This window comes from Sturnus vulgaris, chromosome 9, assembly GCF_052056855.1.
Source record: "Sturnus vulgaris isolate bStuVul1 chromosome 9, bStuVul1.hap1, whole genome shotgun sequence".
NCBI lineage: Eukaryota > Metazoa > Chordata > Aves > Passeriformes > Sturnidae > Sturnus > Sturnus vulgaris.
Window position 1 is genome coordinate 10,265,231 of NC_142251.1, and position 14,964 is coordinate 10,280,194.

The following is a 14,964-nucleotide window of genomic DNA, read 5'->3' on the forward strand; positions in this document are numbered from 1 at the left end:
CATGGATTTGGAAGGAGAACAAACTGGAGGAGCATACAGCTACTGCCCCAATGCTTCTTCTGGACAAAACCCACACTGGATGAAGGCTGGCCTACAACACTTGCTGCTCAAACTGAAACATATCTTGATTCTGTGTCAATAGAAAGCTGGCAGTGGGAGGACTGCAGCCATTTGCAAGAAACTTTTAAACATTTTAATACAGTCCTGCTTTCCAGGCAGCTGCCCTAATTGTACACGACATGAGATCCAATGCAAACGGACACCCAAGGATAACTGTAGTTTGTTACAGCTTATAAAGGCTTTACCAAGTCCCTCTACGCATACACTTAATTCTGCTGTTCTTTTCCCTTGGTAAGACATTAGCAAATAGATTCAAGACCTTTGCTAGCTTGGGAGAAGGGCAGCATAGAGAAATAAAAAGAAATACCAGAAAAATAAAGAGAAACTTCAGAGTTAAGTAATCCCCGTGTGTTTCTCCTTCTTCAAGAGTATCACAATCTATCAGACAGATCCTTGTCATGTTGATCTTTCTTAGAAAGTATCCTTCCCTGAAAATGCCCTGCTTGCCATTTTAACATTTTCAAAGTCTTTCTCTCTTCTGTATTATTTTTGATGCAACGATCTGCTGAAGCAAAAGAAACTGAGAAGAGCAGTGGTGACTAGCTTGCTACCGCACCTAGAGGAAGGCTTTTGCGTGGGGGAACTGGAGGGGAGAAGAGGAGGACGGGGTGGGTGGAGAGAACTTAGCTACAATTCTTCAATTCTTTCATATCTAAAGAGGACAGCAACCTCTGTTCTATCAGACCGCACGGTTCGTGCTTTAAACGGTACTTGCTGCCAGCTTGCTTTCCCTGTCTCTCTCCCTTTGAAGCAGACTGGACAGCTTCCTCAAGCTGGCGTTATCACTCCCTCTAACCACTCTTGGCAGGCAATCTAATTCCCCCTGAAAAGGTCACCGCCATTTTAACTGCCTTTCAATCACATTAAGCACGCTGCCGCTCGTGCTCAGAGCACTGCGCCTGCAGCTCTCCTGACTGAGGTGCGATCGATAAACTGACATCCCGCCCAACACCCAGCTCCCCAATCGCCCCAGCCCTGCTCTCCTCCATCCCCTCTCCTGGGCAAGCTGCCTCCCAGAACACACGGAAAGAGACCAAGTGACAAAATCCTCTCCTCAAATCTGAGGCAGCAGAAGGGAGCCGCTAACCTGGCATTTACTAATCTTTGTCCCATCTGTTAAGAAACAGAAGGGTGCAAGCATCCCCCACCCCCCCCGCCTTCCCTAGACCTACAGAGGCAGCAACTTCACAGGACAGTTTGCTTAGGCACCAGTCCAGACACCTTTGAAGCTGTGTTACAAAGAACAAGCCTCCCTCAAGCTTCCCTCAATGCAATCATTACCGTTATCTCTCCCCCTGAGTTGCTTTTTTTTTTGCAGTTACGAGTTATGTGTTCCACCCATCGATCCCTGTGTAAGACACTGTTTTAAGTCCTCTTGCCTTTTGACTGTGCTAAGCTGTTTAAGAGATGACAGCAGCTTCTATCAGTGTGAAGCTGATGTGATTCTTTTCAGATAAAGCACTTTTTTTTCCACTTCCCCCTCTCCCTTTCCTTCTTTCAAGTAAGAAACATACATACAAAAAGAGACACTGAATCTTTCAAAGAAAAAAAACCTTTTGAACTTCCCCCAGGAATTCTTTAAAAGGATAACCTTACAGTGTAAACACTGAGGGTAACGTGCATCCATTCCAGACTGGAATAGAAGAATTGCTACAAATATGTTGAGCATTAAAAAAAACCCAACAAACCCCACATCAGAGAGGAAGCCACTTGACGCTTTCACTTGAGAAGCCTTGTTGGCATCCTAAACACAGAAACTCATTAAAGACGGCATGAAATAATCCTGTGCAACAAAGAGCTTCAGAGAGAGATGATTCAGAGACATGGGGAGAGATAGTTACTGAATGTTCAGGTATTTCAAGAGAAATTTTAGTCTTGTGACACTGTACTGCGGCAGGGGAATATTTGATTATTTTATCTGTACAGTTTCACACTTTGAAGTACAAGCTTGATTTAAACTGAGTTTGGTATTTCATGCTGGTATTCTTCTGCACCTACCCCCAAACAGAACCACAAACTCTCCTACAAACCCCTACTTAAGCAGGGCCTCTACTGAAATAAAGTGGTTCCAAACTCTATATAAGTGCCAATAATCTTAATTTACACCCTGCATCCTTCCAGTTTTGGAAAGCAAACTGAATCATGGTAAATGACGCTTTAAGAAACCAGGAGGACAGTTAGAAGTACCAAACATTTCCTGACTGAAATCCTTCACCAAACCAAACAGCTGCAAAGACAACACTCTGGTCCCTGCACTTCTTAGGTCATATTCCTACTTGCTGCCACAGCCTGTTCTTTCCACCTGCTGCCTCTTTCCACCTGCATGCCAAGATGTGGCAGCCAAGTAGGTGTGCTTTGGCCCTGCTGCACTAGATCTGACTGGGGGCTTGCAGCTGTAACACCAACAAAGAAGACAAAGAATTCCCAGCTTCTAAGACAGCCTTTCAGTTTAGAAGAGCAAGTTTTCCGTGTAAATACTTTGGAAGCAGGAAAGTGTCATCCAAGGAACTTTACAAGTGAAAGTTTCAGCCTGTGGTTGCTTCCATGTTTTAGACATCTTCTAGAAAATCCAAACAAGGCTGTTCATTTCCCTGATGTTTCTGTTTTTAAGAAGAAAATCCCCATATTCTCTCAACCTTACTCCAGTTGAGAATCTGTCAGGATTTTCTACATAATTGGCAAAGAATTTTCCTCATGTTGAGAATGATATGATCCTTGTCCCCTAACCAAAAATGATAAAAAGAAGCCAGGATCTGTGTTAAGTTTGAGACATTGCTGTAATGCTGCCCAATGGACTTACGTACAACACAAACTGGCCACAGTGTACTGGTCCCCCTTCACCCAGCTGTGACATCTCCTCAAAGCAACACACCATTAAAACCAAAATTAATGAGACACATGACCATCTATTTTCCCCTCCGGTTTTATGTATTTCCCCATGTCATCTCTTTAGACATTGGTGACATCCTTGTAGCCTGGCAAAGGCTGTCTGGCATTATAAAAGACATTTGATTTCCACATCACTGCTACTTCTCAGCAAAGGGAACGGAGCCAAATGCAAAGCCTCAGGTGACAGGGGTTAACGAGGGCATTGCCAGCTCCAGACAAAGCAGTTTTAAGCACTAGAAAGCATCTACAAAACGTTGTGCTGTGCTTCAGGGCTGTAAATTAGGAATTCTGTCTAGCAAGACCCAACACTGGCAGCAAAAGAAAAAAGACGGTCACCTTAAGATTACCTGAGAGTGCACATAGCAGTCCTGAGTGATGGAGACTTGTGAATGCAGTAGTCAGAGACAATAGGAGAGCCACAAAAGAGAGCATGAAAAAGTGTAACTTAATTAAAAATAAATGCAATCAGCCAGCTGTAGGATATCACTCCAGCTTTGCTTTGGCTTTCCAAATTTTACCACTTCTTGCACAGAGTAGGTAGGTACCCTGTACATACTGTCTGCTTATCCCAAAATACTAGGTAGAAAGTTGTTAGAAAAAAAAAAAATCCCCTGCTTAGGGAAGAGGACACTTCTCTAGAGAAGCCTTGGCAGCTGTTGAATCTAGCTGCCAGCAGAGGTGTGCTCTGCAGGAGGAAGGCCAGGAGCTAGAGACCTGCTAGCTGCTCAAATATAAGGAGTCCCTTCTTCAGCAGTGGTTCAGCCACCAAATGCTGCACAGGGAGGATGTTTCTCACTACTAATACTACAGGGAGTGTCCTGTGCTTGTGAGCTGATCTACAGACACCTTTCATCCAGCACCACCAAGGGAGGAAGATTAACCCAAAAGCCTTGTCAGCAGGGTGACTATGGAGGATTTTAGAACTCTATGTAGTTGTATTCTGCTTTTCTCCTGGACTTCCAATCTTTTCCTGGATCTGTCCATGTAATTCCTGAAGGTGTAATGAAGGTCTCCAAAAGGAAAAAAGAGACAGACCCTACATTTCCTGATGGAAGCAACGCCATCTCCAAGTATGAATGACGTGCACAAGTACCTGTTCACGTGTGTGTAGCCATCCGGCAGATGTTACAGCACTCACTGATGCTAGGACCTATCTAACTTCTGGTGGAGGAAAGCAGATGATCAACATAGTGACAAGTAACACATTTGAGAATTCCTTAAAATAATGAAGAAAATGCAAAGAAGAACAAGTACTTTACATTTACCCAGCCTAACTACATCAATTACACGCATTTTGTCCACCTGAAGCCTCATTTGAAAGAGTCTCCATATAACCAAGGCAATGTGGAAGGTTCAGATCACACTTCAGGGAGTTAACTCAAAAACAACTGGAAACATTTACCAGGAGAAGACAGCACCATGTCCACACTAAAGGAAGTGAAGATCATGCTCTCCTCAAATGCAGGTGTTTAGTGGGGGTGAAGAAAAAAACCACCCATGCAAAAAGAGAAGGAATGAACTGAACAGCTTTTTCTAACCAGGACTAGCATTGATAACAACAGAGGCACACAGACATTTCATGCTTCCCTGCTACAGGTTGTAGTGTCTATGCTACATATACATAGTCTAAGATCCTGCATGCTCTCATCAGGCCTCTATATGGAATCATGCACAGACACAACTCTCCATGCAGTCACAAAAAAAAAGTTAGGCTACTGACACAGCACGTAATAGTGTGAGACTCACTGGGGGTCCTTTAAAGCCCAAAGAAACTACTCCTTCAGCTCTGTGCTCCTGATCATATGCTCTGCTATAACCCAGCTACAATTTAATTTCAGAGGAAAGCAAGTGCAGATCAGGAGTGCCTGGTTTTAGCTGAGCACATGGCTGGCTTTTAAGTCCAACTCCCTTATGCAGTAGCCTTTCCCCTTGAGATATTTTAAATTAAAATCCAAGTTGATATAGGAAGAGATCACATCCCATCCTCTTTATTGAACGAAGGGAGCCAGCATTCCTCCTCTCATTAAGTATGCGCTACGTGGATTGCTTGCAAGAAACTCTCGTGAGTGCCTGAGGCTGATGCCAACAAACAGTTTAGTAAATCCTCCTCTTTGAGGCCAAAGGGCTGAATGTAAGAAAGGGGCCTGGTTTCTAGCTAAAATTACATTCACCAATAAAGCTCACGAGAGGTCAAATTTTGCCATAACTCACTCTCTCCTTGGTAACTGATTTCCCCGTCACTGGGGAAGAAGCAAAAGGAGGAGGAAAAATAAAATGTGTTTGTCTGAGAGCCCTAAGGGCTTGCAGTGCTGGAGGTGCAGAGCAGGTTCCTGGATTCTCATTTATCAACCTTAAAAGGGATGGAGTGATAAATGCACAACTGGCCCTTTAATATTTTATGCAGGTGCTAAAGCGACTTAGCTGTCACCTCCAATACATCACCAGAGGCTGATACACCAGCTTTCGTCACTCCAGGCTGAGAATTTTTACAATTTCATTTCTATTTCCCTCTCTTTACATATTTCCATGTATTTCTTACTATGTAGATATAAAACGTTATTTTCCCCATATGATCTACCCATTCCCTCTTCAGCCACATTCTTTGAGAAAGAAAGAACCCCATGCTTTGTTCAAGATTTGCACAAATTTTGACTCTCATCATTTAAGAAGGACAAAAAACTGAAACCACTTTACATTCTGGCAAAGGCTGATGATTCTACCTTTTTTGGAAGGGAAGTCCCCGTGTCCCTCCCTTTAAAGACAGGTAATGATCAACTTTCACAGCAGAATGATTTACTAGTGTACCCAAAACACTGGCGCACCTCGAAATCCTCCCTCCAGGAGAGTAGTAGCCCGTATCCTCTTCTGCCCACACCACTCGTACTCTTCAAAGCGGTTGCCGTTCTCGTTCTCGATGTCCACAGAGTCATCCTCAGTCATGCATGAACCTTCTCTCTGCATGGGGTAAATCAGGGGCAGAGTGTTGAGATGCACAAAACGGCTCATTGGCATTCATAACTCATGGTGGGATGGGGAAGAAAAGCTGGACTGCTCCCAGGACAGCTAAGTATAGAGCATACAGTAGCCTTTATTCCCATCCCTGCTCCTACTAACCTAAACTAGACACTTGAAGAACTTGACAACCTAAGATCAAAACAAATTGCAAGTTTCATAATTTCTACTCAAGGAAATTTAAGGTCCCTACAGCAATACTGGTGTTCATTTCAACATGCATTCCCCTGCCTTGTGTGCAAAATTCCTCTATCATGGAGGAACATGATACCACAGAATCCTCTGACCCCTAGCAGAAGTGGTCTCCTGTAACATACTTTTGGGGCATACTGATCAAAATACACCTCTCTTTATACTATGCACCTCTTGAGGCAACAAGTCCTCTACTGAAGGTTTTTCCTGAGAAACACGAACAAAAAGCCCTATGACAAAACTCTCTTCCTTCCCCAGGGCCTGTTTCTTCTTCCTTGCTGTCTCTGGGATGAACAGCATGAGAACAATTCTGCTTAAATGCACTTCCCTGGAGTAAGATAGTCATGCAACCTTTACAAATCCCAGTCTGTCACAAAAGAACCCAAAAAATAATAATTCTAATGTTGTCAAAGGCACAGATTGGAATGAACTGCTCTTCCTGTGCTACACAGCCTGTAGCCTGAAGTCCTACAGAAGGTTCATAAACTTCAATAGCTCCACCTTTAAAATCTACAAATTAGACTTCTGTAACAGCAGAAGGGTGCACGAAGTAAAAAGTTACTAATGCAACGTAACAAAAAAATCCAGACGAATCCATCTTCCCAGACAAAGAAGTGACTACAGATCTTAGGGAGACAGTTAGCATTGCCTGCAAGCTCAGCAATGTTAGTTTTTGCCCCACATTAGGCCAACTGCAGAGCTGGGAGTAGGGAGAAGGGAATGGCAGCTGGTCATCCTGCTGCGCCTCTACCTTTGCAAGGCATTGTTCCACATGCCTACTCATCTCCTCCTCGGATCCTGACAGAGGTCGGCTGCAGAGGGGACATACCTGCCCTTCGTCTTGCTTCCTCCGTTTCATTTTTCCAATCCGAGCTGCATGGAGAAACCAGGGAAAGAAAACAAACAAAAAAGGAAGACATGTCAAGTTTGTAGATCCAGTCTTTATTAGCTCAGCTCCAACAAATAAACTCGCAGCAGAAATGGTAAGATTTCACACCAGAAAATCCCTCTGTAACTCCCTATTCTGACCTCTATGAATAGTACAGAGACTGTTACTTGGCACTTTTCAGAGGAAATCTATAACCTGTAGCTGAGTGCTCTGATTCCACACAGGCAGATATTCACAATTTAACAGCTAGGAGAAGGAATATCTGCTGCACATCCCATGGTAAATTGTTAGAATGGTTAAAATCTTTCCTTTGGAAACCTGAAATTGCTTTCAAAGTTGAGCGTATCAAGCCACTGAACCCTGTTTTGGATTTTACTTTCTAAGCCTGAGGCCCTTCCACTAACATGTCTATTCCCTCTACAAGAACTTGCTTAGAATGCAGAAGGATGATGCATCACCTGATAGCCTTGGATGAGATATTTAACAATTACTTTTCCGACCACAGAGCCACCTGTGCACCCTGAAAAACCCCTCAGACCACCACAAACAAGTCAGAGCACCATCTTGGTAGCAGGTAATACTATGGAAAGGAAAGGTATTTGGTACAAAAAACACAAGACCCATGCTAGATAGCTTCTGTCTCTCTACTGTTTTATTTCATGAAAACTAGGGGCTACACTGCCTTCTTGAGAACATGCTCTGGGAAACAAATATGTTAGGAATCACGATGATTAGAAAAAGCAGCCAAGGTAGCCTGTTGCTTAATCCAATAGCTGGTTAATTTGAGCCATCGTTTAATGTGATCAAAACATCTGGAACCAAATCATTTGCATTAAAAAGAACTTCTGTCTTTTATTATGATGGCTTTAGGCAGATATTACTGAATAACTCAATCACTGGCTGCAGGAAAGTCACTGTTTAATTAATAAGGAAGGTCAAAATTCTGAATGAGAGACAAGAAAAAGCCCAAGGAAAGCCCATGTGATAATAAGAGATGACACCACCAAAAAGCTGCATTAGCCAGAAATCGTTACTGACATCGTGAGCACTGCAGCATGCTCTGAAAGCCTTCATGCCTGAACACGATGGGATCAACAGCTCCCTGCAGCCAAGGAGTCAGAGAAAGCTTCTGGAATGCCAGGATGAGAAGGACCAGTGTGCAGGAAAGTTTCTATCAATTGTTTTCTCAAGTACTTCAATTTAGAGCACACACATCAAGTGAATGATAAAGTTTCAACTGAACACATCAACACAGATAGGAAAGGCCTCGTTCAAGACTTCGTTGTTGGCTTCCCCGGACTCAGCACCCTCTGGGTTAGGATATACTTTCCCACAATCTGGAACTAGGAGTATTCATCATCCCCTATACTCTGTCATGCTCCAGCACTAAGAAAGCTTAAAATTATTCCATGGGCACTGTTTTTCCTCATTGAAATACATATGTGTGAAAACTCCCTGAAAAATACATCTCCACTCCTCACATCCTGGAAAGGATTTTGTAAATGTGACATTTCTAGAATAAGAGACAGCAACCTGAGACCAAAACAAGAATGTTTTTGATATCTGGCACTTCGAACAACACAGACTCTCAACAGACACAGCTTTCATTATTTATCTAAATTTTAATTGTTGAAGCTCCACAACCCTCTCTTGCGCTGGGTATACCACAGTGACAGCTTCACAACTCTCTCATTTAGGCAGAGTTAAGCCACACTCTTTCTGGCTTGTACTTTAACACCCAAGAGATTTCTGAAGTTCTGGTTTACTGCATACCTATATCCTTCAGCTCTTTCATGTAAGTTTAGGATACTCTTTCCTTGCCTCACTAGCTCTGTAGAGCCAAAAAAAAAAAAAAAAAAAATGGATGGAGGCTGGAATCAGAAACGACTTGAGCATTCCTCAGCAAACACCCCTCTGGAGAGAAACACTAAAACAAAGCTTTCTCTGTCCTGATCACAGACACAAATTTCTCTCAACTCACCTTTTTTTTTTTAACAGGGAAATGTAGTTTAATTATTCTGGTAGGACTCCCCATGGCCAAACAATTCAGTTAGAGCAGTCTGTCTAGTGAATTTATTAGCATTTTTAGGGATTTTTTACTGCCATCTTCCAGTCCATGCACTGTAGCAGTAACAAAAGGAAGACAACTTATTTTGGGTCTTCTGCTGATAAATTCTTGGGACTATTTTACCAGAACAAGCACCTGATCTGCTGCTGAAATGTTAGAGCAGAGCTGGGAAGAGAACCTCACTCTGCTCAAGCTCTACACCAGACCCAGCAGCCAGTCCCTATCTTAGCTCATTTAGCTCCGCAGAGAAGCAGGCCTTTGAGTTACCACAAGTGAAAAAAACACTGGAGGAAAGAGGTGTTGAAAACAAATGTCTCTGCCATTTTCATTCTCTGGTCATTAGCAGTGGCAGTGTCGTGCCCAGGGACGCCAAGGGTGCCCCTGGTGACAGGAGGAATGGAAAGGGAGCAGCCTGGAAAGCAGATCCGAGCGGCGCTGTCCCTGCCCGGCACACGCAGCCCGGCCATCACTTCCAATCAGCGCGGCAGGGACAGAGCGACCCCAAAGGCAGGGGCTGATTGTGGCGCTGTCCCGAAGGGGAGCATCTCAAAAGAACACTCGAGTGAGACCACAGGATTGCTAATTAGTGTTGATAGATGCGATCATTTCTAATTAGCTCACTAATCCCTCTCCCCTCACTCCTGTCGAAGGAGCATGGAGAGGGGAAAAAAAAAAGAAAAAGTCATTCCCTCCCGTAATTCAGGAAGATAAAAATGCAGCCAGTTGAGGACTGGATGTACAAAGAGGGCAGAACAGGGAGGGAAGTTTTTGCACAAGCCTAACCCATTCTTACCTCTGACTGAACAAAGACTCCATAGTTATTATTCCAACCTTCTGCCAGGAGGTGAGGAGTTCACCAATTTTTATTAGCATTAATAATTATTATTAGGCTATCAGAGGGCTTCCAGCACCTCCGAGGCCTCACTTTTAAAGACGTACATTACCCTACACACGGCTCCTGCTGCAAGTGCATGTTCTCCTTCAGATTATATGAAACCATCAGGTACCCAGGGAGTTTAAAGTGATCACAGGAGATGAATGAGAAAGTAGCACATGGAGGTGAGCAAGAACTGGGATCCTCTGCAAGGGGTCTGTGTTATGGTCTCTGACTTAACCTAGGAGCTGTGCTGGCTAAGGGAATTGCTCTTCCCTTCACTGATATCTAGTTCTCTAATATGGGGCTATGCAAGGTGAGAGAGTCTGCTTGCACTAGAGGAGCCAAACTGCACTTGACAAGGCCTCTGCTGCTGAAGGCACACTGGTCCCTGCCTTCTCACAGGTGCAGAGACGAGGAGCCAACCCACCATTGCTGCCTTATTGGCAGAAGAGACTGAGGATTTTTTCTAACAATGGGCTCTCCTCATCAAGGCTGAGCCTTATTAATGCCTAAAGATCATATTACTCTCTAGTCCAGCCAAACTTCCTGTGAGAACAGCTAATGGATTTTAGTTTTCATTGGTACTCCCCTCCCCAGGCAAAAATTCACCTTCAGGACAGGGCACTAATTACCTCAGAAGTGCTCTTACACAGCATCTAGCAGCAGACATTGCACCAACCTCTCCTGCAGCATCAAAGGAGATGATTAAGTTACTAGGAATATCTTATGGTTCCCTCCACCAGTTTGAGTGGTCCCTTGAGTCCTATGCAGACATCATTAGCAGCTCTTGCAATGGCAGGCCAATCAAATTAAGTGGAAACATTTTTGTCTCCTTTCCAGTGAAAATCATCCATCTTTATTCCTCCCCCACCCATGAGCTACAAAAGCAGGGGACACGGTGGTGGTTCAACAAACTGCATGGTCTGTTTGGAGAGACAGGCTTAGGGTAACCACCAAAACTGGACTCACCTTCTCAGGGAGGCACAAATAGAGCTTTGCAAGGACCTATTTATTTCACAACTCACCTGAGAATGTAAACTTTGGAAACAACCCTAAATTTGAGTCAGAGATAGTCAAGCACAAGATTGCTCTACTGCAATCTACTAGAGGAGTCCTGAGGAGTAGTTACACCTACTTTTGTTAAATCTGTCACAAAAAGCTTTTGTGAATGATCAAACTCATCCACTACATCTGACGCAAGGGAATAATAGCAGTAGTGGCTGAGCACAAAAAGCCATCTCAAGAATAAGCAAAAGCAAGAAAACAGATGGTCAAGAAGTAACCCGTTTCAGACCTTAAGTACGATTTGCTGCTCATCTGCTTGAAAAAGAACATTAAGGGCCAGATTCACAAAAGGGTCTCAGTGCAGCTTTCAGATTTGCATGGCCAAAGTTCCACACAGATGATTTTCAGCAACCTTCAATCTGACACTATTCTCTGAGGTTGGCACCTACTTAACCCATGTTCTGATACACTAAGCCAAACTTTGTGCCTCTAATTTTGAATGACTACATAACCTGCTCTGCACTGCTAAGCTCCACAAGCATCAATTTACAGGGTGGCTTAAAGTTTCCAGTTTGGCAACACTGGAAATAAGGCAAATTAAAGAAATGCTTCCGTTATCACACAGGTTCATCAGGAACCAGCACCTCATACTCCTGGGTTCACAAGGACACAACCTCTGTAAAGTGAGTTTAGCACAGGTGAGAAGTGCAGGATTGACTCACTGAGGCTAACAGGGAAGTTGTGATACAAACACTCAACCAAGAGACTAACAGACAGAACATTAATCTCCTGCACCTGAGCTTGAAAATGCATTTACCTTACTTGCAGCTCAATTTAAGTCACTGGTTTGACTTACAGAATTAAAATTCTGGCCAGTCAGGTACGTGTGAACCGTGTTACTATCAGGACCTAATCATGCTGCAGCCAGGCCAACAGCAGCTCACAGAAGACATTTTCCTCTCTACCTTCTCTTCCCTTAGCTCCTTTTGCACATTCTCAAATGAACACAACAGGATGGAAAACATCAAGGTCCAAACAAAACTGAGTCACAAACAGCCTGAGCAGCCAAGATTTGAGTCAAGGACAATGTGGAGGAAGAGCAAACACTGTGAGCCCTTTTTATAGGAGGAGTTTCCAGAAGTGCTTCTAGAACTCAGCTCGTAAAAGCTTGACAGAAATGCGAAGATAAACTGGTTACAACAATATTGAAAAGTACACATAAAACATAATAAAAACAAATGAAATAGATTTTTTTGACAGACTGTATTTGCTATATCTTAAGTTTCTGCTGTGTCAATGAGAATATGAAACAAAGAGCCACCTGTCTTTGGACAAGTCCTGCACAACTTCTATTCATGTAAAATAATCAGGATTAGGAAACTAAAGCTGCATGATTGATTAGAAGCTCATTAAAATATGAGATATAGATAAATAAGGGGATTTTTCCCCCTGAAGCACTCCAGTGTTCTCCATCTAAAGCATTACTGCTCAAATTACTCTTCAACAATAAGGTGGCAAAGCTTACAAATACTGCAGTTATTTCAGTGCAAACTAATGTGGAGGAAGAAACTAAAAAGCAGGCAGAGTTTATAAGTACAAATGTAAAGAAGGGAGCAGTAGAACCCACTCAGTCACTTGGCTGGGTGCAGACTGGACCAGACATCACTACAGGTATGTTCTGGCAACAGCAGTAATCAGTCACAAAAAAGCAAAGTCAAAAGGAATCAGTTCTGATCTAATCTGACCTTTGGGATCCAAAGCACTCCACCTGAATTTCTGCAGCCAGCACCCTGACATCTGGACCCTCTTCACCTCAGGGTGAAGAAGAGAACGAACAGGAAACCCCAGCATTATTACGGCAGCATATATGTTCTTTCATTTGGAATATGGCTGTACCACAAAAGGTACATACAAAAAGAGTAAAAACGTCCAGCAAAAAAAATGTAAATGCTGTACAAAACTACCTGCCTCCCTTTAGATAAGCTAAACAAAAGCATCCAACAAGATAGGCCAAGAAGAGTTCCCAAAAGGAGATCACATTCTACCCAGCTTGTGTTGCAGTCCTGCTTTGGGATGGAGACAAAAGCACGAAGCACTACTGAGCCAGTTCAACAGAGCATGCTCTCACCAAGAGCCTCGTCTCATACTGAAGGACTCCACAACACCAAGAATTTCACAAGTCTGGCTCAGACTTAAAAAAAAATATTTAAAATAAGGTGACTGCACATTGTTGGCCTGAAAAAGGTGGAAGGAGAGAGCTTAGCCCTAGTTATCCAACTATGATAAAGGAACAGTTTGACATCCTTGACTCCAGAGACCTCAGTCATACAAAACAAGTCACCACAGAGCACATCTTGGTGTATCTGAGCCATCTGAAGTCTCTGTTTCTGCCTGCTAGCACTGGCAGCTCTCTGCACTCATCTTGGAGTGCAGAGTGAGCACCTGCCAGCAGTTACCCGCAACTGGTACAAGGCAAATAATTTCTTTGTTCTGTGACTTAACAGACTTTCTAGAGTTCAGATTTTTGGCCCTCTGGGTCGATATTTAAAAATCCTGAGGATAGCTCTGAATTCACCTATGCCTAACTTACCAAAGATCTGGATCTGTAGCTTCTATTTGCTTAAGAGCACACTAAACATGGAGGGCTTCAAATTCAAGCAAACTATTTTGCTGTCAGCACACTCTAAACCCTTTTGCTACTTTGTTCAGTAGATTTTCTTCTGAATAAACTCCAAAAGCACAACATCAGAGGTGTTATCATGAACTACCATCAGGAAGCTTGAGATTCATGAGACTTGTATTAGCCTGAATAACCAATTTCCGACTACATGTTACATACTAAAGTAGCTACAAGCAGTACAAAACCAGATGACAGAACATTGTTACTGTCTACAGGGTAAGTTCTGACCTCTGAACTTTGAGAAAAGTTTCAACTTCTTCAGGTCTAATAAGAAGACTTTCCTTTCATCTTTTCTTTCCAATTTCAAAGCAGAGAGGTAGGCTTCCTCTCTCTGAAATAAAGCGATATCTGATTTGGTTTGTTTAATACCAGGCTACTGTTCCCTAGAAATAGTTGCTTACTTGTTGGGAGCACCCACAGATACAAGAATAAAGTATCGCACCAGCATCTGTGGATTTGAAAAAAAAAAAAAAAAACAAACCCAAACAAAACAAACCATGACGTCAGATGACACTCAGGCTTCTTAAAAGTTTACTGCACGACTCAGCCATGTGAGCTGTGAAAGCTTAGCAGCCCCACACAGAATGCACGGGTTTTGGGGCCTTTTTTGTACCGGCTGGGGGGATCCCGGAGGTGGGAGCCGCTTCCCTGGGGACCCGGGAGTGAGCGTGGAGGGCTTCACCCGAATGCCCCCTGCACTCCTCCGGCACATCGAGGCTGCTGGCGGCTCCTGGCCTGTGGTGTGGGGGGCGTGGGGGTATCACAAAACTCGGCCCAACTCCGGAAACTTCTCCGGAGGGGCAGGCGCGATGGGGGCCGCACTCACCGTTCAGCCGAGTCTGCCGGTTCGCTCGCACCCGCAGGAAGGTCTGCAGAGGAGACAAGAGCGGAGAAGCGTCAGGATTCGGATTTAAACAACTCGGCCCCCGCCCGTGCACAAGGCCCGGCCCCGTCCCCCCGCATCCCCGGGACAACGCACCGTCCACGGGCCTCCCACCCACCGCAGCACCCACCTCTTCCCGGCCCCCGCCGCCGGGTCCCCTCTTGCCGCTCTGCATAGCCGCGGGCGCCGCGGGCGGGCAGCGGGCGGCGGGCCCGGGATGCGGGTGGATGCGGCGCGGCCCGACGGGCGCCGCCGATCAGCCCCCGGCGGCCGCCGCCATATTGGCCCCGGTCATGTGACCCGCGGCGCGCGGGTGAGAGTTCACCAGGCAGCTCCCATGACAACCGAC

General features: G+C 44.3%; 1 protein-coding gene across 5 annotated transcripts in view; it reads right to left on the reverse strand.

Moving 5' to 3' along the window:
* The window catches only part of RNF220 (ring finger protein 220), a 210,020-nt gene that overhangs the window by 38,477 nt on the left and 156,579 nt on the right, over positions 1-14,964 (reverse strand). For 2 of the 5 annotated variants that reach the window (XM_014872099.2, XM_088169535.1), the window contains 3 exons: positions 14,559-14,601; positions 7,043-7,086; positions 5,832-5,964 (listed from right to left, as the gene is read on the reverse strand). In XM_014872099.2, the coding sequence (XP_014727585.1) occupies positions 5,832-5,964; positions 7,043-7,086; positions 14,559-14,601 (220 nt within the window). Of the gene's footprint in view, positions 1-5,831; positions 5,965-6,964; positions 7,087-14,558; positions 14,602-14,745; positions 14,918-14,964 lie in introns of those variants that run through there. The other 3 variants (XM_014872098.2, XM_088169534.1, XM_014872097.2) reach the window with 2 other exon arrangements.